Source organism: Diceros bicornis, chromosome 13 (genome assembly GCF_020826845.1).
Source record: "Diceros bicornis minor isolate mBicDic1 chromosome 13, mDicBic1.mat.cur, whole genome shotgun sequence".
Lineage (NCBI taxonomy): Eukaryota > Metazoa > Chordata > Mammalia > Perissodactyla > Rhinocerotidae > Diceros > Diceros bicornis.
Genome location: NC_080752.1, coordinates 30,290,406 through 30,317,617, shown reverse-complemented (window position 1 = coordinate 30,317,617; position 27,212 = coordinate 30,290,406). Strand labels below are relative to the sequence as shown.

General features: G+C 46.1%; 2 protein-coding genes across 8 annotated transcripts; one reads left to right on the top strand and one right to left on the bottom strand.

Moving 5' to 3' along the window:
* The first annotated feature begins 371 nt into the window (after window positions 1–371).
* On the top strand, window positions 372–17,582 carry MASP2 (MBL associated serine protease 2). Its single transcript, XM_058551920.1, has 11 exons — window positions 372–376; window positions 468–696; window positions 855–1,032; window positions 1,786–1,917; window positions 3,888–4,084; window positions 4,159–4,306; window positions 8,395–8,513; window positions 10,367–10,445; window positions 13,067–13,201; window positions 13,702–13,776; window positions 15,224–17,582. Exons 1-11 carry the CDS (start codon window positions 372–374, stop codon window positions 15,985–15,987), a joined length of 2,061 nt encoding a protein of 686 aa, XP_058407903.1. The 3' UTR covers window positions 15,988–17,582.
* On the bottom strand, window positions 13,424–26,391 carry TARDBP (TAR DNA binding protein). Of its 7 annotated transcripts, none has more exons than XR_009221851.1 (10): window positions 26,288–26,391; window positions 25,068–25,319; window positions 22,905–23,068; window positions 22,196–22,336; window positions 21,385–21,555; window positions 19,468–20,689; window positions 18,463–18,734; window positions 17,581–17,680; window positions 15,030–15,100; window positions 13,424–13,854 (listed from the first exon to the last, which is right to left on the bottom strand). XR_009221851.1 is itself a non-coding variant. In XM_058552876.1 (6 exons), the coding sequence occupies exons 2-6, from the start codon at window positions 25,303–25,305 to the stop codon at window positions 20,159–20,161; spliced, it is 1,245 nt and encodes a 414-aa protein (XP_058408859.1). In that variant the 5' UTR covers window positions 25,306–25,319; window positions 26,288–26,391; the 3' UTR covers window positions 18,755–20,158. The 7 variants fall into 7 exon arrangements, 1 of the variants encoding a protein (XP_058408859.1); XR_009221852.1 differs by having other exon boundaries at window positions 13,424–13,824; XR_009221847.1 differs by having other exon boundaries at window positions 13,424–15,100.
* Between the last annotated feature and the right edge of the window lie 821 nt (window positions 26,392–27,212).

Genomic DNA, 27,212 nt, shown 5'->3' with positions numbered 1-27,212 from the left:
TCAGGAGGGAGCAGGAGCAGACGCACATGTGCACTCCTCCATCTCTAGGAACGATCGGTCGTTGTCGAGGTCATTGTCAGGGAGACTCTGGCCAACCTGGGAGGTCAGGTGCTGAGGAGGAAACAGAGGTCAAGGGTGAGGGACAGAGCCAGGATTTGTTCCCAGGGCTGGCTGTCATCCAGGTCCAGCTCCTGGTTCCTGGAGTGTCCTGTCCTCCCTGCCAGGAAGTCTGGGCAGGCAGGAGCCATGGGGTCGATTCCCAGAATCCCAGGATCCGGGAGGCCAGGGGCAGGGCCAGGAGCTGGACAAACAGCTCAAAGGTGAGCCAGTGTGGGGATCTGGACCAGGCCTGGTCAGCCGGACGGCGTACCATGAGGTGGGTGGGAGCCCCCGCAGCCTCCCAGCAGGGGCGACGGGGGAGAACGGGCCTCCCTCCGGGCCCTCACTGCCCCCTGCACTGCCCCCAGGCTGCTGATCTTCCTGGGCCTGCTGTGGGGCTCGGCAGCCGCAGCCCCGGGCCCGCAGTGGCCCAAGCCCGTGTTCGGGCGCCTGGCGTCTCCCGGCTTCCCCGGGAAGTACGCCAACAACCAGGAGCAGCGCTGGACCCTGACTGCGCCCCCTGGCTACCGCCTGCGCCTCTACTTCACCCACTTCCACCTGGAGCTCTCCTACCTCTGCGAGTACGACTTTGTGAAGGTGCCAGCAGGGCAGGGTGGGTGGACCCTCTCGAGGGCTGGGAGGGGGGTTCCCCAAGGACCGACCCAGGCTGGGAGACAGGGACACCTGGGAGCAGGGTCTTGCCTCAGACAGACGGAGGGCAGTGCTGTCCCTCCCCGTGACCCTCGACCCCACAGCTGAGCTCAGGAAGCAAGGTGCTGGCCACGCTGTGCGGCTGGGAGAGCACGGACACGGAGCGGGCGCCGGGCAACGACACGTTCTACTCGCCGGGCTCCAGCCTGGACGTCACCTTCCGCTCCGACTACTCCAACGAGAAGCCGTTCATGGGCTTTGAGGCCTTCTACGCGGCAGAGGGTGAGCCGAGAGGCGGCCGGGGGGCCCAATGGCCCATCTGCAGCTGGGGAGCACCCCTGTGCTGGGCCAGGCCCCCCCCTTCAGTCTCCCCACCTCCCTGAAGCTGGGTTCCTGCCAAACCAGCAGGAGAGAAGTCCACACCTTGGTAAAACATCATCCACAATGCAAATATTGAAAACAGCCATGACCTCCACCCAGGAGATGAGCCCCGATTCTGTGCCAGGTGCCCAGCCAGGGACATCCTCACAGCCCCCCGTAATGCAAGGGCCGAGTGAGCCCATTTAGAGACGAGAAAGTGAAGCTCTGCCAGCCTGAGCCCTGCTGAGAACGCACAGAGCACGGTGAGCTGTATCCGCACGTGGGCTTCAAGTCTGACACTTGATTTCAGATTCTGGCTCCTGCAAGGACCAGCTGTGTGACCTTGAGCAAGTGGCTCAACCTCTCTGTGCTCCTCAGGAGGCTGCGCGAGTTCAGTGGGACCTGTGCAGCAGCCCCGCCTGCTGGGTCCTGTTGCTGGCTGCTCCCTTCACCGGCTGTCCTTGCTGTAAAGAGCCGGTATTTACCTCTCCCTCCAAGTGTTGCGGGGAGGCTGACCCCAGGCTCTAGTGCCTGGCTGGGCACCAGCCACCTTCGGATATGAGGAGGCTCCTCTCAGGTCAGCCATGAGGCTGGAGGGCTGAAGCTGAGCCCAGGCCCCAGGGCAGTCCCATCTCTTCCCCTGCTGACTGCCCGCCTGGCCTGCTCCTCCCCCAGACATCGACGAGTGCCAGGTGCCCCCAGGAGAGGCCCCTGCCTGCGACCACCACTGCCACAACCACCTGGGTGGCTTCTACTGCTCCTGCCGTGCGGGCTACGTGCTCCACCAGAACAAGCGCACCTGCTCAGGTGAGCCGCCCAGGCGAAAGGAGGAGAGGACCACACCCTGCGTCCGGCCCAGCCCCCACCCCGCCCCAGGACACAGTCGGCTCCTCCAGGCCGCAGCTGGTCTGGAGGGACCGCTGGCCTTGTCCCACTGGGCACTTCTCCTGGGCCCCGGGCGGTGGCTGGCCCCTTCTCTGATCTTCTGTGCCCTCCCACCATTCATCCCTTCACATTCTCTAACTCCTCCCCCTCCTGTCCCATCCCCCGCTCACTCCCTTTCCTCTTCAGCTAATTCACTTGATTAGCATGTGTTAGGCCCCCACTGTGTACCTGGCCCGTCTGGGCTCTGGGACCTCCCCCATACAGCCACCTCACCTTCCTTGGGTGGCTCTGCGGGGAGGAGTGGGGTGCCTCTGCGGGGAGGAGTGGGGTGCCTAGGCCTGCTCAGGGCCACGGGTTCCTGGCCCCCAGCAGGCCGACCCCTTAAGCCTCCACTGCCAGGTGCCTGGATGGGAAATCAGCTAGTGCCCTGGGGAGTGGGAAGCCCCAACCCATGGCGCTGACCCTGCCTCCCCTGCCCGGTGTCTCCCCTGCGTCTCTCCCTGTCTCTCTGTTCTCTCTTCCAGAACAGAGACTCTAGCCTCCCCTCTGGCTCCGGCCTGCCAAGCGGGTCAAAGCCAAAGCAAGCCCCACCGGCTGTGCTCTGGGTCGGGCCGAGATTGCTGCTGCCTGCAGCCCCCATTCACCCCACCGCAGACCCAACAATAAACCTGGCTCCACCTGCACCTGCTGCTGCTGCGTGTCTCTGGTGTGGCAGGGTGGGGGAGGGTGGCGGTGTGCACCCTCGCCGCTCCCCACCCTTCTCATAGTCAGATGAGCCCTAGTGGGGGGAGCCCCCTCCAGGGGCCACAGGCTCCTTTGCCAGAAGGGCTTGCTCTGGCCCTCCTATTTTGAAGAGGCCCAGATAGGGGCAGGGCTGGCCTGAGTTCACACAGGGGAACTGAGCTCTCTCTACTTCCCCACCAGGTCCCAGGGGCTGAGCTCAGAGTGTTCTCAGACCACCTCCTGTTCAGAGGGCAACTCAGGCCCCGCATGTGCCCCGCATGTGGGAGTAGAGAGGCCCAGGGAGGTAGTCATCAACAGACAGTCTGGTCCCCCACGTCCAGGGGCTGTTCCCTCTGCCCCGTGGGGAGCAGCCACACGGAGGAAGGGAGGCACTGCTGGGACTCCTCACTTCCTAGAAGCCTCCCAGCTCAAATGCCTGCATCCCCCTCCGTGGCCTGGGGGAGACGGGGGCAGACCCCTCCCACAAATGACGTTCCCTCTGCAAGGGCAGAATTACCTGTTCCAGTGGGGAAAGAGGGCACCAGACTGGTTTATGCTCAGTGTGGACTTGAACTTCCCTCAACTGCCCCCCAGGGCAGAGCCCAGGCTCAGGGAAGGTGGGCAAGGGGAGGCCCTTCCTGACCTCCTGACTGTTCCAGGTGGGGACCCAGGGGAGGCTGGACCTGCCTGGGCTGAATGCGGGTGGGAGTCCCCTGGTGGATGAACTTAGGAGTTGCTGGGGTCTGGGGTGGGTGAGGGGGCCTCAGCCCAAGGAGACTCACCTGCCCTCAACCCCCTCAATTCCTAGGGAACAAGGAGAGTCCCCCTCCCTTCTTTTGGTGCCTCCTGCCCCTGGGCAGAGCCTGACCTAGCCCACTGCCCTCACCCCGGGGGTTGTGACTTTGGCCCAGGACTCCCCACACCAAGAGCCTCAGCTTAGGGTCCCACCCTCTCTGGGGGTGAGAGTGGCCACTGGAGAACACACATCTGAGTACTGCCTGTTTCAGCTAAAGCCAGAGAATCCCCCTCCCTAATTGTCCCTTCAGCTCCTGGGGAGTTTGGTCTCCAGAGGCACCCCTGGGGCTGTCCGTGTGCAGGGCGGACACGTGGGGCTGGCTCATGCTGCCGGCGCCTGGCTCACACCGCCCCATCTTCTCCCCTCTTCCTAGCCCTGTGCTCAGGCCAGGTCTTCACCGACCGGTCTGGGGCGATCAGCAGTCCTGAGTACCCACAGCCATACCCCAAACTCTCCAGGTGCACCTACAGCATCCGCCTGGAGGAGGGGTTCAGTGTCATCTTGGACTTCGTGGAGTCCTTCGACGTGGAGATGCACCCCGAAACGCAGTGCCCCTACGACTCCCTCAAGGTCTGGTTCCCAGGACCCCCACCTCATCCCGGCTCCTGCGGGGCCTGAGGTGACAGGGGCCTCTCTGCTTTCAGATTCACACAGACAAAGAAGAGTATGGCCCATTTTGTGGAAAGATGTTGCCTCACAGGATTGAAACCAAGAGCAACACCGTGACCATCACCTTTGTCACCGATCAGTCAGGGGACCACACAGGCTGGAAGATCCGCTACACCAGCACAGGTGAGGGCAGGTGGGTCTCGCACTCCGGCAGGAAGCTCCTCCAGGAGCGTCAAGGAGCTACCTAGGATGGAACTCTTCCTTGCCAGGCCTGGGAAGTGTAGAGGAGGAAAAAGTTTTCCTTGACCCTCTTAAAGTCCCTGACTGGGTCTGAAAAGTAAACTGACAGAGACAGATTAATAGGAGAAAAGCATACATGTTTATTTCACATAAGTTTTACATGGCACAGGAAATGAACACCCAAAGACAGAGTTCGAGCCGTGTACCTTCGTGGTAGGTTTGATGAAGAGTGGATGGGCATGGAGGAATATGAGGAATATGGTTAGAGGTATGAGGTCAGCGCAGTAAACTGAGGGAACCTTAGCAAGGCCTGCTTGTTCAGATTCTTCTGGGAGTCACCTTGTCTATGGAAATAATGCTTCTCTCTGGGCACAGGGAGGGCAACTCCCATGTGAGGGTCTTATGACCTGCTTCGGGGAAGAAGGTGTGTCAGAGTGATCTTCTGCCATTTTCTCAAATTCCCCAGCTTAAAATATTCAACATGCCAAGGCGCCATATTCTGGGGTACTGTGTCCTGAACTCCATCAGACGACAGACCAGGTTTGAGTGGGAGGCAATGGTCCCCTAAGGGTAAATACCATCCAACCACTCATCTACCCACGCATCCATCCATCCCTCCTTCCAGCCAGCCACCCACCATCCAACCACCCCTCCTTCCAGCCATCCATCCACCCACCATCCATCCCTCCTTCCAGCCAGCCATCCACACACCCCTTCATCCTTTCTTTCTCCTTCCCTCATTCCCTTGTTCCAGCCACCCTGCCCTCCTTCCTCTGTAGGAGGAAAAAAAAAAAATTTTCCCTTTACCCTTGACTGGGAACAAAAGACAGATTATCAAGAGAACAACAAACAGAAGTTTATTAACATGTATATCTCAAGTATACACCGGAGATAACCCAGGGAAAATGAGGAAGTCTCAGAGGTGGCTTAGAATTCAGGCTTAAATACCATCTTCAGCTAAAGACAAAAGAGAGAAGGGAGTGTGGGAGGCCAGTTAGGGGGAGGGGGCCAGGAAAGGTATGGTAAACAAGAGTCAGGTTTGTTATGCAGATTGAAGACCCTGCCTTCTCCATTGATAGGAGTTTCCAGAGCTTTAGTCCTCCTTCTCCTCCTGGTACAGAGAGGGAGACACTCTTACAAATGGAGATTTCCTTTGTAAATGTAAAGTTCCCAAAGAAAAGAATAACTTCTACTCTGTTTTCAGAGCTTCTCCTGTGTCTGCTCTTGCTCAAAATAATCCTATGCCAAAGAGGCATATTTTGGAGTGCCATATTCTGTCACCCTTCACATACATCCACCCCTCCAACCTTCTCTCCCTCCCGTCTTTCCTCTTGGCCTACCTCTCTCCTTCCCTCCATCCACCCTTCTCTCCATCTTTCTCTTCGTCCATTCATCCATCCTATGGATGTGCACCTGGCCTTGTGTGGGGGATTTGTAATGCAGAAGCCACAGTACTCACCCCACAGCCTCTGCCCTCAGCCCCATCTGGTCAAGGCAACATAACCTCAGCCCTGTGACAAGCACAGCCAAGCAGCGGGCATGGGCAGAGTCCAGAGGAGAGACCTGGCCCAGGCAGGAGCTGGGTGCTTGGGAAGGAATCCTGAGACTGGAAAGACCTGAGACTGGATTTAAAGGATAAGTAAGTGGTGGAGGAGGGCGGAAGGGTGTTCCAGGCAGAAGGGAAGAGTGTGTGCAAAAGCCCGGAAGCTCCACTGCTGACGGTGTGGAGCTGTCGAGGGTGAGCTGGGGTGGGCTGAGACGGGGTCTCTCCATCACAGAGGGTTTGGACTAGAGCCACAGTTCAGGGAGTCTGCAGCTGGGGCCTATAAACTCTGCCTCTCTGAACCACCTCCACTGCCCCTGGCTCGACCCGGAGGGGCTGCGCGGGCCTTCCACCACCTCTTCCTCATGACAGACCCTCAAATGCTAGAAGGTAGTTCTCAACCTAAAGCAGCCCATTGGTGCTACCCTCTTAGACACAAGCTATAGTCTCCCCATCGTCCAGAGCACTGACCTCTGGACACTTCTGTCCCTCTCACCACTCTCAGCCGACAGGTCTTTCAAGATGTTGCTGACGCAAAATAACCAATAACCATTCTACAGATCCGATGAGAGAGAGAAGGGGAGTTTTACTTGAGCCAGGGTGAGGATTATAATCCGGGAAGGCAGTTTCCACAACAGAAGAAAGCGGTCCAGAGAAGCATGGTTTTCAGTACAGTCTTATACCTTTTTAGAATGAAGAACATACATTAAATACACCCAGGATACATATTCACCAAAGTTTCAAAGAGGTATTCAGTTGCAAACTAGCAGGTCAACGTCAACGTGACCCGGATGTCGGGAAAGGGGCTAATCGTGGCGTCACCAATGGGCGTAGGAGGGGAAGTAGGCATTATCTTGAGAGAGTGCATTCATTCCTTTCATGGTTACAGCAGATGTACAACGTATGTTCCACAGGCCATAAGTCAGGCTTCTCTAGTTCAAGCCGAATCAGTTTTGAACTCAAACAGTTACCCCACATACCCCAATATGTGAAAACCTCTTGTCAACGTTATTGGAAGAACAGAGTAACTGAGGTGGGGACACAGGAACTGGAGGTGGCGCCGAAGCCAAGAGCCCCAGGCCCAGCTGTGGCGCAGAGCACAGGCTCTGCTGTCAGCTGCCTAGGTTTGCGTCCTGCTGTACCACTGCCTGCTTTCCGGCTGTGTGACACTGAACCTCTCACATAACTTTTCTGTGCCTTAATGTCCCAATTATCCAATTAAGGACATCTCCTTGGAAGGGTGGAGATTGGTGGGCTAATGCACGGACGGCACTGGGCATAGGGCATGGCATTAGATGATAGGTCTTAGAGTAATTTAAAAAATGAGAAATTAGAGAAGATTAACCCTTCAGCCACTGCTGTTGGAAGTGTGGGAAAGGGCGAGAGACACTGGTCAGGAGAGACACCAGCCCTTTGGGAACATTTCATTTGTCTTCTGTTCAGTTTTCAAAGCCTTTCATTTTCCTGTAGGTAGAAATAATAAAACCTCTAAAACTGAAGCACTGGTTTCAGAGCAAGTCAGAGTGAAGAATCAGGTCAGCCAGGCTGGTGGGTGAGAAGGGGCCAGGGCAAAGCCTCGAGGTGCTTGTGAAGGAAGGTGCCAGCACGGCGCTGGCCTGGAGAGGCCCTGGGCTCCTACAGGGCCACCAGCGCTGTCCCTGGAGACTGGTTCCCTGACGGAGACTTTCGGGGCTGCCTGGGACTGAGCCACCCCGGGACAGAGATCAGCTGCTGGAGAAGGGAACTCAGCAAATGACAGGCGTGTCCTGAGGGGGAGCTGGCTGTGAGGGATGGGCTGAAGCCTTGGGGTGACAGCAAGCCAGGGTTTGGGCGCCAAAGTAGAAGACAGGCCCCCTGGAGGCCTGAGCACTGTGGGTGCGTGCTCACGAGGGGAGACACGAGGCCCCCTAAGTGCCAGTCGAGATTTGAACCCCAGGTTTCTCCCTGTGTGAGGGGTCACCGCAACCCACTCTTTGTGAGCACCTAGCAAAGCACTGGCCTAGGAGCCTTACATTCCATCCTCGGGATCCCCGTGGAGGGCGAGCAACTATTCTCATCCCTCTCATCTTACACATGTGGAGACTGAGGCTCAGAGAGCTTCAAAATAACCACTGGGACATGGAGACCTCTGACTTAAACCCTGGAGTCCAGCTCTCTCCCTTCCAGTTTCACTCGCTTGGTTTTCAGCAGTGTCAAATCCCTGGTGTGGGGCAGACGCGCCACTTGTGTGACCGCACATCTTCCCGCATGCCTGGCCTTCTCACACTGCTCCGGCTGAGGCCCAGGCAAAGCAACAAACCCTAATTTGCACAACCAACCGAGCCTCGAACCTTGTCTTTGGTTTTAAATCTGCAGAACTCTACCCTACTTGTGGCAGGCTGTCTACATGTTAAGGCTTTCATTTACAAATCAAGAACTTCAAATTGCTAAATTCAGACTTCCTGCTATAGACCACATCAAACCAATGAGGCTGGTTTCCTCCGCGCAGCTCAGCCTTGCCCTGATCCCACGGCACCACCTAATGGCCACATCACACCTGTGCAAGCCAGATACATCCTGAGCGACAGCTTCTCCGTCGTCTGTGAGACTGGCTACGAGCTTCTCCAAGTAAGTTAACACAGAACTGTAAGCGCACCAGGATGGTGCTAGCTTTTAAATGTATACATACATTTTTTGTGTGTGTGAGGAAGATCAGCCCTAAGCTAACATCTGATGCCAATCCTGCTTTTTTTTTTTGCTGAGGAAGATTGGCCCCGAGCTAACAACCATGCCCATCTTCCTCTACTTTATATGGGATGCCACCACAGCATGGCTCGACAAGCAGTGTGTCGGTGTACACCCGGGATCCGAACCGGCGAACCCCAGGCCGCCTCAGTGGAGGGTGCGCACTTAACCGCTTGCGCCACCAGGCCAGCCCCTAAATGTATACATATTTTTTATCAGCAAATATGTGAAAGGAAAATGGGAAAAGAGCTGTTGTCAGCATGGTGGTTTCTTTTGCCTATGATTAAACATAAAAATCAAAGATATGGTAAGTTTCCTGAGAAAAGGGATGGCTATGGAGAATTTTTGCTTAGGTTTTTTTTTTTTTTGTGAGGAAGATTAGCCCTGAGCTAACATCTGTTGCCAGTCCTCTTTTTGCTGAGGAAGATTGGCCCTGGGCCAAAATCTGTGCCCATCTTCCTCCACTTTATATGTGGGACACCGCCACAGCATGGCTTGATGAACGGTGTGTAGGTCTGTGCCCGAGATCCAAACCAGTGAACCCCAGGCCACTAAAGCTGAGCGCGTGAACCCAACCACTATGCCACTGGGCTGGCCCTGAATTCTGCCTTTTTTAAAAAGACTACTTTGGAAGCTGGTGACTAAAATGGACAATTTCTCTCTGTTCACACATGACAGCAGCTCTTGGTAGAGTGGCTGACACAACAGAAGGATGAGTGTGCTGTCCTTGTCCCATGTGATTAGGCTCCTCCCCCTCGTCAAATGATGACCTTTACAAGAAACAACTCCCAACTTACACGACCTTACAAATGATGACCTTACATGAAACAACTACAAAAGATTAGACAGCGCTGGGAAACAGTAAACACTGCAAAGTTATAAATAGTGACCACTGTTAAGGGAGAGAGAGGATAATTTTTAAAAATGCTTAGAGTTGCTTTTAGGGGCACAGGTGAGAGATTAACACGTTCTCTTTATGTTCTTCAAAATTGTCACCGAATCCCAGTGGTAAAAAGTAATAACGATAGCTAGCTACGCAGTCCAGTCCTGTGGAGGGGCGAAACCAAAAACAAAAAGACACTTCCCTCACCTTGAAACTTCTAGGCCGGGCTCTTGTTCACAGCCACTTGGACTGCAAACCTGTTTAGTTTCTGATTAAAAAAACAAAACAAAACATTCTTCTCTCTTTCGAAGCATATTCTGCCAAAGCCATCTTCCTTCATTTTAAAGTCTGATTTTACAAAACTAGAAGGTTATGAAGTATTTTTAGTAACTTTCCTCCAGCTAATGGAGGCTGGAAAATGGCTAGAAAAATCCAGACACATTTGCTCCATGTCTGATCAGGTTGGCTTTTTCCAAACTGTTGACCACCACCCTTTGGTACTTTATATAAAGAAATGGTGGAACATCAGCTGCAACTTGTGGGATATGATGTGTTCTTGGATTAAAGTGGAAAGCAAAAAACAGAAATTGCTGCAGAGATCAACATTTGATTCCTAAATGCCAGTACATCTTGAAAGGTGATATACAGCACAGATGACAAAGCCAGCAGAGCTGTTGGCAGCACATATGCACGTCAAGGCACAGCCAGGCTGTGCGTTCGGGCATGTGGGCGCATCCACCCCCTTGGGAGCATCTTGTAAGATGCCAGAAGAGGAACTACTGTGGGTGCGCAGCTTTGGGGAGGGATTATATGATGTAAACAGGAAATTAATATTTTCGGAATTCCTCTTTAGGGTTATCTGCCCCTGAAATCATTTGCGGCAGTCTGTCAGAAAGACGGATCTTGGGACCAACCGATGCCACAGTGCAGCAGTACGATCACATGACCACGACTCCCGTAACTGCTTCTGCTCTTTTCAAAATGATTCTCTTTATCAGACTTGAATTCCAAATTTGCCTCTCTTTCCCAGTCTCTCAGTGCGCTCTTACAGGTTAAAATGGACCAAGCTACTAGGACAAGTATTTGCTTTAGAAAAGTGTAATCTTTAAAAATATTTTTCTGGGGCCGGCCCCATGGCTTGGCAGTTAAGGGCGCGCGCTCCGCTGCTGGCGGCCCGGGTTCGGATCCCGGGCGCGCACCAACGCGCCGCTTGCCAGGCCATGCTGTGGCGGCGTCCCATGTAAAGTGGAGGAGGATGGGCACGGATGTTAGCTCGGGGCCAGTCTTCCTCAGCAAAAAGAGGAGGATTAGCATGGATGTCAGCTCAGGGCTGACCTTCCTCACCAAAAAAAAAAAAAAAAAATTTTTTCTAGGGCTGGCCAGGTGGCGCAAGCGGTTAAGTGCACGCGTTCCGCTTCAGTGGCCCAGGGTTTGCCCTGGCACGCACCAACGCACTGCTTGTCCAGCTGTGCTGTGGCGGCGTCCCATATAAGGGAAGGTGGGCACAGGTGTTAGCTCAGGGCCAGTCTTCCTCAGCAAAAAGAGAAGGATTGGCATCAGATATCAGCTCAGGGCTGATCTTCCTCACAAAAAAAAACCCACATATATTTTTTTTCTAAGTACAAAATACTTGTACAGATGGGAAACAGAAAATTACAAACATCTTAATACCCGTAATCCCACCAAGTTATAGTGCAATCACTGTTACCATTTTGGTCTCTATCCAATTACACACACACCTCACACGTGTAAACACCTACAGGCTACTATATCCAGGGATGGGGTAATTGTGTATATATGTACATGTGTACACACACACCAAACTGGGGTGATGGTGTACACTACCATTTTATGAACTAAGAATCACACACCTCATTTTTAGTATTTTTTCAATTGTAAAATACATGTTAATTTGAAAAAAATATACAGTGAAAGCCTCTCTTGCCCAAATCCCCAAACTACCACTAAGAGTTTGCGGTCGTCTTCTTCACGTTCTTTATCTCCTATGCTATGTATACTAACATATTTCACTATTACATACTTTTTTGTGTGTGAGGAAGATCAGCCCTGAGCTAACATCTGGTGCCAATCCTCTTTTTTTGCTGAGGAAGACTGGCCCTGGGCTAACATTCGTGCCCATCTTCCTCTACTTTACATGGGACGCCGCCACAGCATGGCTTGACAAGCAGTGCGTTAGTGCGCATCGGGGACCCAAACCTGCAAACCCTGGGGCACCTAACCGAAGCGGAGCGCACGCACTTATCTGCTACGCCACCGGGCTGGCCACTATTATATACTTTTTAACCAAAATGGGATACTTAATCTGACTGCAATGTGCTTCTTTCCTCCACATTGCTGGGACCTTCTCACACCAATTCAAGTATTAACAGAGCCACTCATTCTTTTTAAAAAACTGCATAGTATTCTATCACATATGTATACTTTTAATCTGATTTCTATGGTTCAGTTTTTTACTATCACATATACTGCTGTAGTTAATATCTCTATATTTTTGCATATTTTGTGCAAATGTTCTACAGAATTCCTAATGGAATTTAAATGTTTTCATTTCATAAGTTTACATTCCCACCAATTAGACTACCAAATCTTGTAGTTCAAAAACCAGTAAAGACGAGCTTGGCAGCCAAAGGAGCATTTGGACTCAGATTCAGCCCCCTTTTCGCTGGATATTGAGGCATCTCATCTACGGGGAAGCAGACAATGTGGGCAAAGCACTTGGCACAGAGCCAGGCGCACCTATTAAGTTGCTGAAAACTATCTAAATGTAATCTTTTAATAACCACAGAAACACATCAATAATTTTTAGACATCTACTGTGTGGAGAACCAACTTTTAGACTGATATCACTTTGTCTCACGAATTGGTTATTTCATACTAGTAATGTCTTAACGAGGGTGAATTTTTTTGTCTCCTCCTCAAAGCCCCCAGTACATAGTTGTATAGCATAGTTGCAGGTCACAAGGGTGAATTCTAATCCAAATTCAAGGTATTATGACTTCCAGGTGTTCTAAGAAGTTCAATTTATGAAAAGGATTTTAAGAACAAGGTGTGTCCTTCAGAGTCATCTTTGTATTGTTCTGTGTCATTTTCTACCTTTAAGGACAAGGGACTGCAAACTGAGTACCTTTCCCTTGCCCCACCTGGGACAGGCACTCGTAAGCCGTGCCGCTGCTTCCTCCTGTGTTGCTCTTCGGCTGCAGACCTTTATGTTGGAAGTGAGAGCGCTAAGAAAGTCCACGTGGTTTCCAACTCTCTTCCTTTAGGAAACGCATCAGACCACTCCTTCCCCAGGGACTTCACTTCCATCTAGCCATTTAGCAAGAACACGGATGAGAGGGACGCTTTAAAATCAAACTAAAGTGATTCTCCCCAAATTCTGAGATGAAATTAATGACGTCCACATAAAAGAGGAACATGAATAGGGCTTTAAGTTAAGCACCACGCGGCACGACCACCCATCATCACAGTCTCCAGATCTTTTCACTGTCAGTACAGTACAAATTGACCGACTCTTCCCTCCCACATTTCTTAGTTGTTGACTGTGGCCCTCCTGATTATCTCCCCAATGGCCAAGTGGAGTATCTCACAGGTCCTGAAATGACCACATACAAAGCTGAGATTCAATACCACTGCAATGGAACCTTCTACACAATGACAACAAATGATGGTAAGCATACTGTTCAAAGCTGGGGATGGGTGATATCTGGAACCTAAGCCCTCGTGATCTGAAAATACTTGAACCAACATTTTTGGCAAAGGCTAGACAAAAGATAAAAAAGCACTTCTCCCATCTGCTAAGTGAAATATTACAGCTTAAGTGACTTTAATGTCAATTTGCAAGAATCTGAAAACAGATCTTATCCAGTAAATGACTACTACAAACACACAATATATTCCAAATGGTTTAATTTAACAAGTCAAAACCTTATCATTAAGCACTTGAGATCTTGATACATATTCAAGTTACACATCTAAAAGGTTTCCACTTTGCAAGCAAACATGGTAATGCAGAGACCTCCTATTTATGAAATCATGTAAAATGGTTATTCAGACACCTCTATTTCCCACTGATACTCAAGAATCAACATTTTTCAAGGGGGTATTCAAGCAAATGACAACCACCTTATACATGCAGTTAAACATTTTTGCTTTTCCAATGATTTGCAGGTAAATATGTGTGTGAGGCTGATGGATTCTGGACGAGCTCCAAAGGAGAAAAATCACTCCCCATCTGTGAGCCTGGTAATGGATACATTTATACAAGAGACTGGTAATTGATGGAAAGTAGAACTGGGTAGGAGACAATAAGCAGAGCTTTAGCTGTGGGAGGCAGAAATCTAACTTCAGCACTTGGCTTAGACCAAGTTATTATTTCCAGATAATATGTTCTCATGATCCCCTTTCCCTACGGAGAGGGCGTTAGGTGCTGACTGCATCAGTCATTTGATTATTTTTGACCTTACAACTAGGCAAGCATAAAAAACTAAATGATTTTTAAAATTATCTTGAACCATTTATACATTTATAAACACAAGTTCTTCTGAGTTACTTTTCTTCTCTGTAAAAATGCTATTAAAACCCAAAGCTAATAACTTCATTATTTCCCTAAGCAACTGTTTTCAATGACATCTAGTTTTTAAACATTAATGCAATTTGCCCTTTAATAGTACACAAAAATTTTTTTTTTACCAGAATTTGCTCTGAAGATATAGTTAAGCAGAGTGATTAAAAAAAAAATCAGCAAGGTAATATTATATTCATTACCCTTGTGTTATTTGGCTTAAATTAGTTTTTTTTTATAATTTTTATTTATTTATTTTTTCCCCCAAAGCCCTAGTAGATAGTTGTATGTCATAGCTGCACATCCTTCTAGTTGCCGTATGTGGGACGTGGTCTCAGCATGGCTGGAGAAGCGGTGCGTCGGTGCGCGCCCCAGATGTGAATCCGGGCCGCCAGCAGCGGAGCATGCGCACTTAACCGCTAAGCCACGGGGCCGGCCCTTAAATTAATTTTTTAAAAAACCTATATCTTAGCTGACACAACGTTTGTAAGTTTTAAACAAGTATTCTGCCACAACAGGAAACATATCTGCTACATTAATGAGCATACTTAGTCAACAATATACAGTAAAACTTAGCATTTGGAAGAATCAACAAGACCAAAAATAGTAATTTCTGAACCTGAAGGTTCCTGGCTACAACTGCAACATTCTGATTTTTAAAACATTTAAATGTTCAAAGGTGAAAGTAATTTTACAAATCTTATGACAGTGACCTTAGTTCCTGCTTCCCCAGAACTACATGGTAAATAAATACCCCATTCTACAAGTAGGGAAACATAAGCAATGAAAGGCTATTTCCTTTCACTTTCTATGCATATCACCCACTGCACCAGCTCAGACAATTCCTGTCTGCCCTATAAAATAATTTCCCCAGTCGTGTAGACCAATTTTTTTAGCAAAACAAATTCGTTTCTAAAAGTTAATTTTCACTCACCTCATTTTCTGAGGAGCTAAGAAATATCAATGGGTCTTTGAATTGTGCTGTGTTAAAGCAGCCTCACTTGCCTGTATAGGACACCCACCAATTCATGAGATGTAATTCTTGTTTGACATTAAATATACACAACTCCGAAGTGGTAATAATTGGAGATTTCTATAAAGGCTCTATATATCTGCTTCTTTCCCCAGTCTGTGGAATATCAACCCGTACTACAGAAGGTCGTATATATGGAGGGCAAAATGCAAAGCTTGGTGATTTTCCTTGGCAAGTCCTGTTATTAGGTGAAGCCACAGCAGCAGGTGCACTTTTATATGACAACTGGATCCTAACAGCTGCTCATGCTGTATATGGGCAAAGAGAAGATGCCTCCTCCCTAGACATTAGAATGGGTACCCTGAAGAGACTGTCACCTCATTATACACAAGCCTGGGCTGAGAGAATTTTTATACATGAAGGTTACACTCATGATGCTGGTTTTGATAACGACATAGCACTGATTAAATTGAAGAACAAAGTTGTAATCAATAGCAATGTGATGCCTATTTGTTTGCCAAGAAAAGAAGCTGAATCCTTTATGAGGACAAATGACATTGGAACCGCATCTGGATGGGGATTAACCCAAAGACGTTTTCTTGCCAGAACTCTCAAGTTTGTTGACATACCAATTGTTGACCATCAAAAATGTACTGCTGCATACGAAAAGAAGATCTATCCAGGGGGAAGGGTAACTGACAACATGCTTTGTGCTGGCTTAGAAAGTGGGGGCAAGGATAGCTGTAAAGGTGACAGTGGAGGGGCATTAGTGTTTCTAGATAACGCGACACAGAAGTGGTTTGTGGGAGGAATAGTGTCCTGGGGTTCCATTAATTGCGGGGAAGCAGATCAGTATGGGGTCTACACAAAGGTCATTAACTATATTCCCTGGATCAAGAACATAATTAATAATTTTTAATTTTATGTTTTCAATCAGTAAATATTTCCTTATTTTTAAAAATTACTTGTAAAAGATTTTAGCAGCACAATGTGACCTGAGAAACATTAACATGGCAGTTGTTGCTACACCCAAAAACCAACACCAAACTACAGGTGGGATGCCATTACAGGCGGTTCTCGGCTTGCCAGTTTTTCACCCCTTACTTAGATTTGAGGGGACATAAAACATTAGAGTAATATTCATCTTTGCCAATCCAGTAGAAACTCACTGGTTAAATTTGCATTTAATTACAAAGTCCAGTATCCTTTTTTTGTACTGGCCGTTTGCATTTCTATAAATTGCCTGTTCATGTTCTTTATTCTACTGTTTTTGGATTTGCTCTTATTGGTCTCTAAAAGAGCTTTAATACAGCAGTATTGGTTCAGGAATAACTCTGAATCATGGTTTTTTTGGTGGATAAATTGGAAACATCAATACTTGAGCCTTGGTATTGACTGATTTCCATGTTAAAAACCAACACCACAAAACAGTGAGACAGAATTTTTCACTTATCAAATTGGCAGACAAAAAGAACATGGAATAGCACTATTTCATATTGTCAAAGACCACATAAATTTTCTAAAGGACAATTTGGCAATATATTTTAAAAGCCTTAAAAACATGCATAGTCTTTGACCTAGTAATTCTAATGCTAAGAATTTAATTTAGCTGTGAGGCTGTTCCTAGCACTTGGAAATAACCTAAATAATGTTCAAACTCAGAAGACAGTTGAATCAAATATGGCATTTCCATAAGATGAAATACGACATTAGAAATAAGTGATGATCTTATAGATAAATGTGTAGTGTTTGTTTCCTTCTTACAATGAATATGAAATAGTTGGGCACACTTAACCAGACAACAGATCACAGATCATACAATCGCTGAGTATAGTACAGACCTCACAAATACACAATTAAGAGCTACACTCTCCTAGTACTCAATAACAAATTATTCTAATTACCACATACATCTTCTGAATTATTAACTAGTTAACATTTCTTTTTCCTAAGGACAAATTTAAGTTCTGACTTAATCTTAAAAATCTCATTTCATTTTAGTTGGCTAGTCCTCCCTAAAAAGTTTTAATAGGTAACATTCAACAAAATTTTTCTTTCTAGCCAGAGTTACCATTACATGTAAAAGTTCATTGTTGAGTATTGGCCTAATTTCTCCTGTGCATATAAATTGCAACTTTTTGAGACTCACTTCTCAAAGGTAACTTTGCAGCATCTTCATTACATATAAAAAAGAAATTATGTTTTTCCAGTAAGACTCCAGACACTAAACTGTGGTGGCAACAAAAATTTTTATTCAACTGGTTCAAAAAAATTTTTAGAATGAATGCATGTAGATGACCAAATAGACTTTAAAAACAAATCTTTGCCAAATAGTTTACTTCTAAACTTCAAAAAAATTTTTTTAGGGTAGAATTAAATACCCATAGCTATGTAGTACCATAAACATGTTAATATAAGGCTACTCAACATTGAAAGCCTTCTAAGACTGGTAACTAGATTTACACAAGTATAAATAAGGGATTAAAACCATGCCATCGACAAGTTAACTTACCCCTGGGATCCTTGAAGGCTTGTCAGTTTAGTCTTTGGAGGTCCCCCGAATACCATTTTAAGTGTTACCATGTTACTGCTGCTGAGTAATATTGCAAGTGCTAAAATGCAAAATTCAGATGGTACAGGGTTTGGAAATCATGCAATTTAGATGCAGGAAAAAAATTTAAAACAATGCAAGATCCTTTTACAGAGAAAACTGAATAACGAAACAATGTGGCGATCACAAGTCCAAAGGACAACTTCATTTATAAAAGTTTAAAACACGTAACTTGCAAAATGACAAACCTATTTATCATAATCTAATTAGATAAGGGCAATAGTAAACTATCAACACAAAAATTGTTACATTCTTGTTAGAAAACGAGCTCAACTCTCACAGAAGTAGTAGTTACATAAAAAGTACAATAGAGAATCAATATATTATTGCTTTCACATACTTCACAATGCATCGTGAGAGTCTAATCTGAGTTCTGTAAACGACTTTATTCAACATTACTATATTCCCCCACCTTTGGAGGACAAAGCCCATTTCACTTAACACTTCCAGACAGACAACCCACCCTGCTACTTCTTAAAGCTATCAGGCTTCTTAAATGGATTTCAGGCACAAGATAATTTGTGGTTTCTTCTACTTTATCCCTATCGCAATTAATTCCACTTTTCAAATCCCAAACTAGAAAGGTGCTGATATTCCCTTCTTTTCAATTGATATGCTTTGCTACAAAGCACTGAAAATAATTAACATTGTTTTGCCCTCTCCCCCAAATAAGAATATTTTTAGAAGGCATGACTTCCCAATGGAGGTTTATACAGGCCATGTAAATAGAACATCACCCAAATGCACAGAGGCACTAAGAAAAAGCTGGAGGGTACTGCTTACCATTTTAGGTGTGGTCACCCAGACTTATTAAAAACTAGATTTAAAAAGAAAAAAAAACTTTTCACTTTGGACAATGCAAGAACAAATAGCAATTAAGTCTGGGTATCAGATGTCAATGCATGACAGGTGATGAATCCATTTGACTTGAGACAACTTTTCAAATAAGTTTATTTGAAGCAAAATAAACTATTGCCAAGAAACTTTATGAAAGTTCCATCTCAAAAGGGTCAAAAAAAGGGGAATTAACTGCTATGAATTCTTTGCATTCAGGGCTGCAAAACAAAGACACATATTATTTAAATCAGTTTTATTTAAGAATTTCCAACATTGACAACTCGTATAAAAAGCATCCAAGCACAGGACACAGAACCGCAGCAAACAGCATTCTTATGGGTAGCTAACAGACATTAGAACTTCCACCCTTCTTTGAGACACCCCGAGCTCACTGGTGAACTCTGCTTCCAAGTACTCCTGCAAAGCACACCACAAGCTCAGTCCATGTTCTCAACCCACCAGCTTCAGTTCACATTACCACACTTACAGATCAGTAACAGAAGAGAACACACACCATACAGCATTCACAGCAGTTGACAAAGGGGTAGGGGAAATACAAGTATCGTTTCACTAACACATTCAACTAACGTGGGCTATCTAAGAACAAAACTCAATTAAGTCTTCCAACAGATGTGGATGTCCTTTGAATGCAAAAAACATTCGTACATTATTTGCTATCATTGCTCTCTGCACACTCTCTCACCAAAGCCACAGGATTGAGAGACACATCTCGCCAAGTTAAAAAATATCCATTATGCACCACCAAGTCTCTGCACGCGCTCTCTCCTTTTCTCGCTCATACTAGCCTTTCATGCCTCGGCACCACCATCAATCCTCACACAAGGTTTCAAAAGTTCAAACAGCTTTCTGGTTCCATATCACAGCCTTGCGTTCATAGCGTTGATACGACTCCATGAAATAAAGAGTAGCGGATAAAAATGGGACACCCACCGTCAAAGACGCAGCCTGTGCAGTGTGATGACGAATTCTTGAATGAGAAAGCATGTAGATAGAAGTATTCCTATGGCAGAATATTTACAGCACTACTTTCAATGAAGTGCTTCTTCCATAAACATTTGAAATGAGATGAACTGCAGAGATTAAATGAAGGCTTCATATTGTACTTTTATATATGAAGGGAGACAAGTGTTAAAAAACAGAAACAAAAACAAAAGAACCAAACACTGTGACACCATGATCTCCAAAAAGGAGATTTTTCTAAGGAAAAAATCCATATGGTGGGGTTCAAATTAAAACAAGGAGAAAAGAATGTAGTTCTAATCAATGGTTTCCATTTTGAACACGCAAAGAATTCACTTGACAAGTCCAGGGATAAAATATTACAGGAGAAACCTTTTGATATCAATTGTAGTGTCTTGGTTTACCAATCAGGCAAACAGCAGTTCACTTTCAAACACTCAATATTTCAACCCTTTATGTAACAAAACTTATAAAATTCCTTTAGCTCTTCCTCTTTTTCTAAAGAAAAATGTCAAAAATACTGCTGAATATACTCCACACTGGACAAACCAATTTTGAAAATTCTTAGTACATATGTATTTTACAATATACTTACCATGAGTTTAGAAAAATTTGAATTCCCACCAGTCTATACCAACCAACCACCCATAACAATCTGTGTCTACATTCCCCAGCCGGAAGATTTAGAATCCATGCTTGAGCCAAAGCCTCCATTAAAACCACTGCCTGACCCTGCATTTGATGCTGATCCCCAACCAATTGCTGCACCTGAATTAGAACCACTGTAAGAGTTATTTCCAGAACCAAAGGCCTGATTTGGCTCCCTCTGCATGTTGCCTTGGCTTTGGTTATTACCTGATGGACCTGACTGGTTCTGCTGACTGGCTAACATGCCCATCATACCCCAGCTGCTCTGCAGGGCTGCCTGGGCTGCAGCCATCATGGCTGGATTTATACTAAAAGCGCCAAAGTTCATCCCTCCACCCATATTACTACCTTGATTGTTTCCCAAACCAGCTCCACCCCCTCTACTGTTACCAAATCCACCCTGATTCCCAAAGCCACCTGGATTACCACCAAATCTTCCACTTCTTTCTAACTGTCTATTGCTATTGTGCTTAGGTTCAGCATTGGATATATGTACGCTGATTCCTTTAATGATCAAGTCCTCTCCACAAAGAGACTGGGCAACCTATAAGAAATAAAGGATGCAAATAAAAAAGATTAAACCATTGAGTCATACATCAAAGTAGCAATAAAACTTGTATTTCAAGCCATTATTTAAGCTGGAGGGAAAATAAGCAATGAACGCTCATCTCGTTTAAACCCATAAAATAGCCTTTAGCTTTAGTAATGGCAGCAGGGATTTTTCAGCTTATTTTTAAAAGATACATAACACTCCTAGTTAAACATACATACTGGAAAATATCTAAAGGGTTTATCACAAATATCTATGCCCATACACCCCACAGCTTTTAAGGTCAGAAAGCTTAGCTAAGGATGGCAATTAGCTGAATGGGAAAAGTTCAAGAGAAATTACCTAAGTAGCTGGGACAAAATTATTATTATTTTTTTTGTGAGGAAGATCAGCCCTGAGCTAACATCCATGCTAATTCTCCTCTTTTTGCTAAGGAAGACCGGCTCTCAGCTAACATCTATTGCCAATCTTCCTCCTTTTTTTCCCCAAAGACCCAGTAGATAGTTGTACATCATAGTTGCACATCCTTCTAGTTGCTGTACGTGGGATGCGGCCTCAGCCTGGCCGGACAAGCGGTGTGCCGGTGCGCGCCCGGGATCTGAACCTGGGCCGCCAGCAGTGGAGCGTGCGCACTTAACCGCTAAGCCATGGGGCCAGCCCAGGGACAAAATTATTAAAGAGAAGAATACCTGATCATCTGCAAAGGTAACAAAGGCAAAAGCCCTGAATGGTTTGGGGATGAAGACATCTACCACTTCTCCATACTGGCAAAAGAACTGCCGCAGCTCATCAGCAGTCATGTCCTCCGTACAACGCCCAACAAACACCTTCCTGCTTCTCAAAGGTTCATCTGGGCTTTGCTGGTCAAATCGAACGGAAAGAAAAACATCAGAAATACTTTATGAGCAAGGAAAAAGGCCTTATGGTAGAGGATGTAACAAAACCAATCTGCCTTTTATATCAGGCGAGTCATTAAAAAGTAGGTACATTCTCATTTTTTTGTATCAGCACTTCTCTTTCTTGTACAACTTCACTGAAGAATAAAGTTTTATTTAAAAAGTTTAAAGCTCATGAAAGTATATTTGGATTAAGGAAAGTCAATGACTGAGAAATGTCTTGGTAAAGATGATAATGTTTCAAACAGCAAGTCTTGCTTGCTCAGAACAAGTCAGGCCTTTGTAACAAAACTAATGTATTCTGATTGTCTTTATATTTTGACATGTGACTATGCAAGAAATTGTCAACTTGCTAGAAATAATGAGAAAAGGAAGAATAAAATGAACAAAGTTTGAGTCTGGATGGGTAATAAACTAAATATTTTAAACAAACATAAAATATTCAGAATGCATTAAGGTCCTAAGGCTTTAACAAGGCAAAAGATTCTAAGAACACACTCTGCCACTACCTTTTCCAAGTGTATTTAACATTTTATTTTACAGTGTCTTCTAAGGACGTTTGTCAGCAAAAATTGCCAAAACAGAGGGAAAAAGAGCAAAGTACCTTAGAATTAGGAAGTTTACAGTCACACCATCGTCCATCTATCATATGTCGCTGTGACATTACTTTCACCTGAGTTTCATATTCCGTAAAACGAACAAAGCCAAACCCTTTTGAATGACCAGTTTTAATATCTTTCTTGACCTAAAAAAAAAAAATCATTTAAATTTACTAAAACTACACACACACATAACCAAATCAGAGTTCCTAGACAGTGTGAATGGCTTCAATTGTATGCAGTGGCTTAATTAAAACTTAAATCAAGTGATTCTCAAGGTAAAAGGAACAGGAGGGTAGATATTGAATCAAGATCACGTTAATAGTAGAGTAAAACTCATTTACATGGTAGAACTTTAACCAGATGTTTTACAATGCAAAGATAAACTAGATCTAATGTTTACAAATCTTAATTAAATAGGAAAAGCAGAAAATAAATGTTTTTAATCTCCCATTAATTAAAGTTATAAAGAGAAAAGCTAATGTCACCTCCTTCCCTTAAGCCTTTATATGACAGTAGGATTTTTCAATATCAAAGACAAAAATATACAGTACACGCATAGAGGTAAATAGTGTAAGCAATAGGGATGTATACATATAACGAATATTAAAAATATTGTCTGCTGACCACGAAGGGCAGTGCCACTAACACAACAGGAATTCTGAGTGCTCATTCACTGGAAAAGAGAAACTGTTAAATGAAGTCAAAGTTCACCTGAACCATAAGAACTTCTCCAAAGGTACTAAAATATTCTTTTAGATCCTGTTCAGTTGTTTTCCACGGGAGACCCAACACTATTAAATCAGAGGTTTTCTGGACTGCTCTTTTCACTTTCACTGCTGATGAAGCATCTGTCTCATCCATTTTTCTTTTGTTATCTAAACAAAATGGACAAAAACCTTTTAGAACTCTTCATTTAACACTTAAAACACGTTACCTCCTCCATCTAGAAATGAGAAACAAAAAGATTCTCCTTAACAATAAGGCACTGAAATCTTTTGGCAAACAATGAGGTTAGCTTCAAGGACACAATAAGGGACTGAGTAACCGGCTGAGGTGCTTTTCTGGTGCAGAACCAGGGATTCCTCCCTCTGGTTTTGTATATATGTACATCTCAAGATTACAACTGTTATGTTCTCCCCTTTCAAAAGGCATTATCAGGGGCTGGCCCAGCGGCACAGTGGTTGAGTTTGCACACTCCGCTTCAGCAGCCCGGGGTTCGCAGGTTCAAATCCCAGGCACGGACCTATGCGAGCCATGCTGTGGTGGGCATCCCACATATAAAGTAGAGGAAGATGGGCTCCATGTTAGCCCAGGGCCAATCTTCCTCAGCAAAAAAAAGGATTGGGACGGATGTTAGCTCAGGGCTGATCTTCCTCTCTCACTCACACACACAAAATGCATTAAGGAGGGAAAAAAAGGTTAAAAAACAGTGTAACAATATCTTGGTGCCTATTAAATCTATTTGCGTAATTATTTTAATGCCTGTAACTTAAAGGCCATATACCAAAACAATTAGTAACTTTTTATCTCCAGCTGTGGATTTAACGGTGTTTTCAATTTTCTGTTTCTTTTCTAAACTTTCAACAATGAACCCACATTAATTTTGCAATTAAAAAAAGACCTTAAGTTGTTTTTAAAAACCATTATTTGGAAGGCAAGAGGAGAAACTAAATGACATTTTTAAAGACAGACTTTATTTTTTAGAGCAGTTTTAGGTTCACAGAAAAACTGCAGAAGATAGAGCTTTCTCATATACCCTCTACCTCCACACATGCATAGTGTCCCCCTTTATCAATGTCCCCCACAGGGTGCTATATTTGTCACAACTGATGAACATACATTGACACATCATTATCTAAATGGCATTTTATATTTGGGTAAATATTAATCTGTACCCAATGGCTCAAGAAACAGCATACTAAAAAAACACTGATTTGACTCTATTAAAAATTTTCTTGACATATAAGTCAATATCTTTCATATTGACCATATATGATGGACTTTGTTGCAATATCAGGTTACAACAAAAGTAGCACAGAGATATATTAACTAGCACACATTTCTACTGCTAAAATGTACCTATTTCCTTGGCACACGTCTTAATCTTCACGCTTTCTTTTCTTAGATTTAGAACATCAGAGATAAGGGGCAGTGAGAATAAGACCAGAACCCAATATTGTAATTTAGACTGCACTAATACAAGATTTGGGCCACTGCAATTAATGCTCATTTAATGGGGGGGGGGGAAGAAGCCAGATTAGCTGAATGACCGATGTAAGCTTGCAAGGATAAAGACCTAACCAAAACACTGCGGCACTTGAGAAGAATCTATTTACAACAGACTGATATACTTGCAAAGCATTCTTAGTAATTCCTTAAATTTGGCAATGTCTGTTCAGATAATTATTTAAATACGTGGTTTTCTCTTCAAAAAGTGTTCTGGGGGCCGGCCTGGTGGTGTAACGGTTAAGTGCACGTGCTCCGCTTCTGTAGCCTGGGGTTCGCAGGTTCGGATCCCGGGCGTGGCCGAAAAGCACCACTTGTCAAGCCATGCTTTGACGGCGTCCCATATAAAGTAGAGGAAGATAGGCACGGATGTTAGGTCAGGGCCGTCTTCCTCAGCAAAAATAGGAGGATTGGCATCGGATGTCAGCTCAGGGCTGATCTTCCTCACAAAAAAAAAAAAAAAATCTGTAATTTCTAATTTTCACTAATTTAAACTAGCAGTCTTCCAAACTAGTCTAATAGTAACATTTAAAGAAATACGTAGGTTATAGAAGTTTCACCGTGAAAAGAGGCCACGATCTATAACTTACAATGAGACACAAACTCGACTGTACTTTAGAATTATTACAAAACCAAACAGCAACAAACCTTTGGGATAATTGACAACGTATACCAGATTTCCCCAGCCAGCATCAGGGGCATGCAGAATTCCTTCCACCAGCCGGACACCTCTCATACATTGAGACACTGGGTTCCTGTAGCGCAGCCCACATGCTCCCGGAAACTGGGCTGTCACCGTGGACAGCAGCACTGTCCCATCGTCTTCTGATGGTATTTCAATGGGCTCGTCATTCTCATCTTCGGTTACCCGAATATATTCAGACATCTTTTCTTATTTTCCTTAAAGGGAAAGAGATACGAATGACCAACACTTGTGTCAAAATAACTGTTTCCTCATAATCAGCTAATTAACACCACTACCATGTCATTGTTCTATGAGTTACAGAAAAATTCTTGTTTGGATTCTTACACGTGTTGCCTATCCCTGAAAAACGAGGAAGCAAAGGGAAGGATGGCGATTCCTATTAAAATGTGATGCCTTACTAGTTCATTCATTCAAAAAATATTTGCTGAGTGCCTACTATGCATCAGATACTCCAACTATGACCGTGAAAAAAGTCAGTCCCAGGTAGCATGCTGGTTACGAGGAGCAGGGGCGAGGGTAAGGAAAAAAAAAAAAAAAGCAAACAAGTAATGATTTTATTAAAACCGTGATGTATGCTGCCAGAAAGAAGTAATATTCTTGGGGACCGGGGAGAACCTAAGTGGGTGGAGACGTGTGTATGGGTCAAAGCAGTCTGCGCTAAGAAAGCGACGCGGAAGCTGAGTCTCGAGGACTGAACGGGAGTAGTGGGCCAGGTGGAGGGAACCGGGAAAAAGTTCCTCCCTGTGGGACTTCCGCGGGCCTCTCCAAACTTGAGCAAAGGCGACAGGTCCCTCGCGACGCGGGGCGCCACCTCCCAGAAAGCCATGCGTGGCGGCCGAGGGAGGAGTTTGTAAGCGCGGCCCGGGTGGGGCCGCAGGGGCACAAGCCTGAGCTGGCAGTGTCCCCCCGACTGCACGGTACCGAAGGCACAAAGCACTGCTCGGCCCCGGGAGCCAGGTCAGACCTCCGCCTCGGGATGCACGACCCCGCGCAAGGCCCTAAGGACGCTCCCGCGCGAGCCCGCCGGGCCAGGACAAGGCAGGTCCGGCCCCGCGGCTCCTTCCCGGGACGGGGGCCGAAGCCGCCGCGTCCGCCGCAGGCCGTCCCACGGAGGGAGCCAAGGCACCCAGAGCGTCCTCAGTGAGAAGCGTCCGCGACTCACCCGCTAGGCCGCTGCTGGGAAGCCCGACAGGGAAACCGAAGCAGCGAGGGATCCAAGACCAGCCCAGCTACCGCTTGGCTCCCACAAAATGGCGCTAGGGCCGCCTCCTCCCCCCGCCGGCCGTCGTCCTCTCCCACTGGCTCCCCGTCAGGAGGGGGAGGGCGTAGCACGGAGACACAACTACCCTCTCCCTAGCAGGTTAGGACTCCTTCTCGGCAGTCTGAGCCTACAGCACGTGTTAGAAGGCTAACATAACACCAGCGCCTGGGCCTGAAAAGCTAAAAATTGAAACAATGTGGGTGCGTAGGCTTTTAACTCCCCCCACGTAGCTTAACAGATGGTTTCGCCCGACCAACTGCCGGCCCCGGGTCTCGGCCGGAGCTCGCGTACTTTGAAAGTGCGCGAGACTAGATCGGGGCAGGGCTAGGGCGAGTGAGGCGGGGCTAGGCGGGGGCGAGGCGCGGGGCTCCCGGGTCTTCCTGACGTCACGGCTTGGGGGAGCAGGGGAGGCCAGGACCCTTTGTGTAAAAAGCCGGAGTCGTGCGACCTTTCCTCCCTCTCCTAGCTAACCTCCACGCCTGGAAAGAATAACTTTGTTCTAAATAATAGCAATGATAGCGCCTACTATGTACCAGGTGCTAAGTATTCACATATTTAGTTGCCCCGACAGTCTTGTGTGTAGTACTGATCATACCATCCGCATGTACACGTGAGAAGAAAACTGAGGCCCAGAGAGGTTATCTTGCATAAGGTCGCTCAAGTAGTCAGTGGACCTGGGATTTGAACCCTAACCCTAATGCTAGCATAGTCCAGCTCCAGGCTGTAATAATAATGGTGTACTTCATCTATTTTAAGACACGCCTTTTGTTTCACATTTCTGAATTTCAGTGATTTCAGTTCCAGTGCTGTTGGTGATATGACCTAG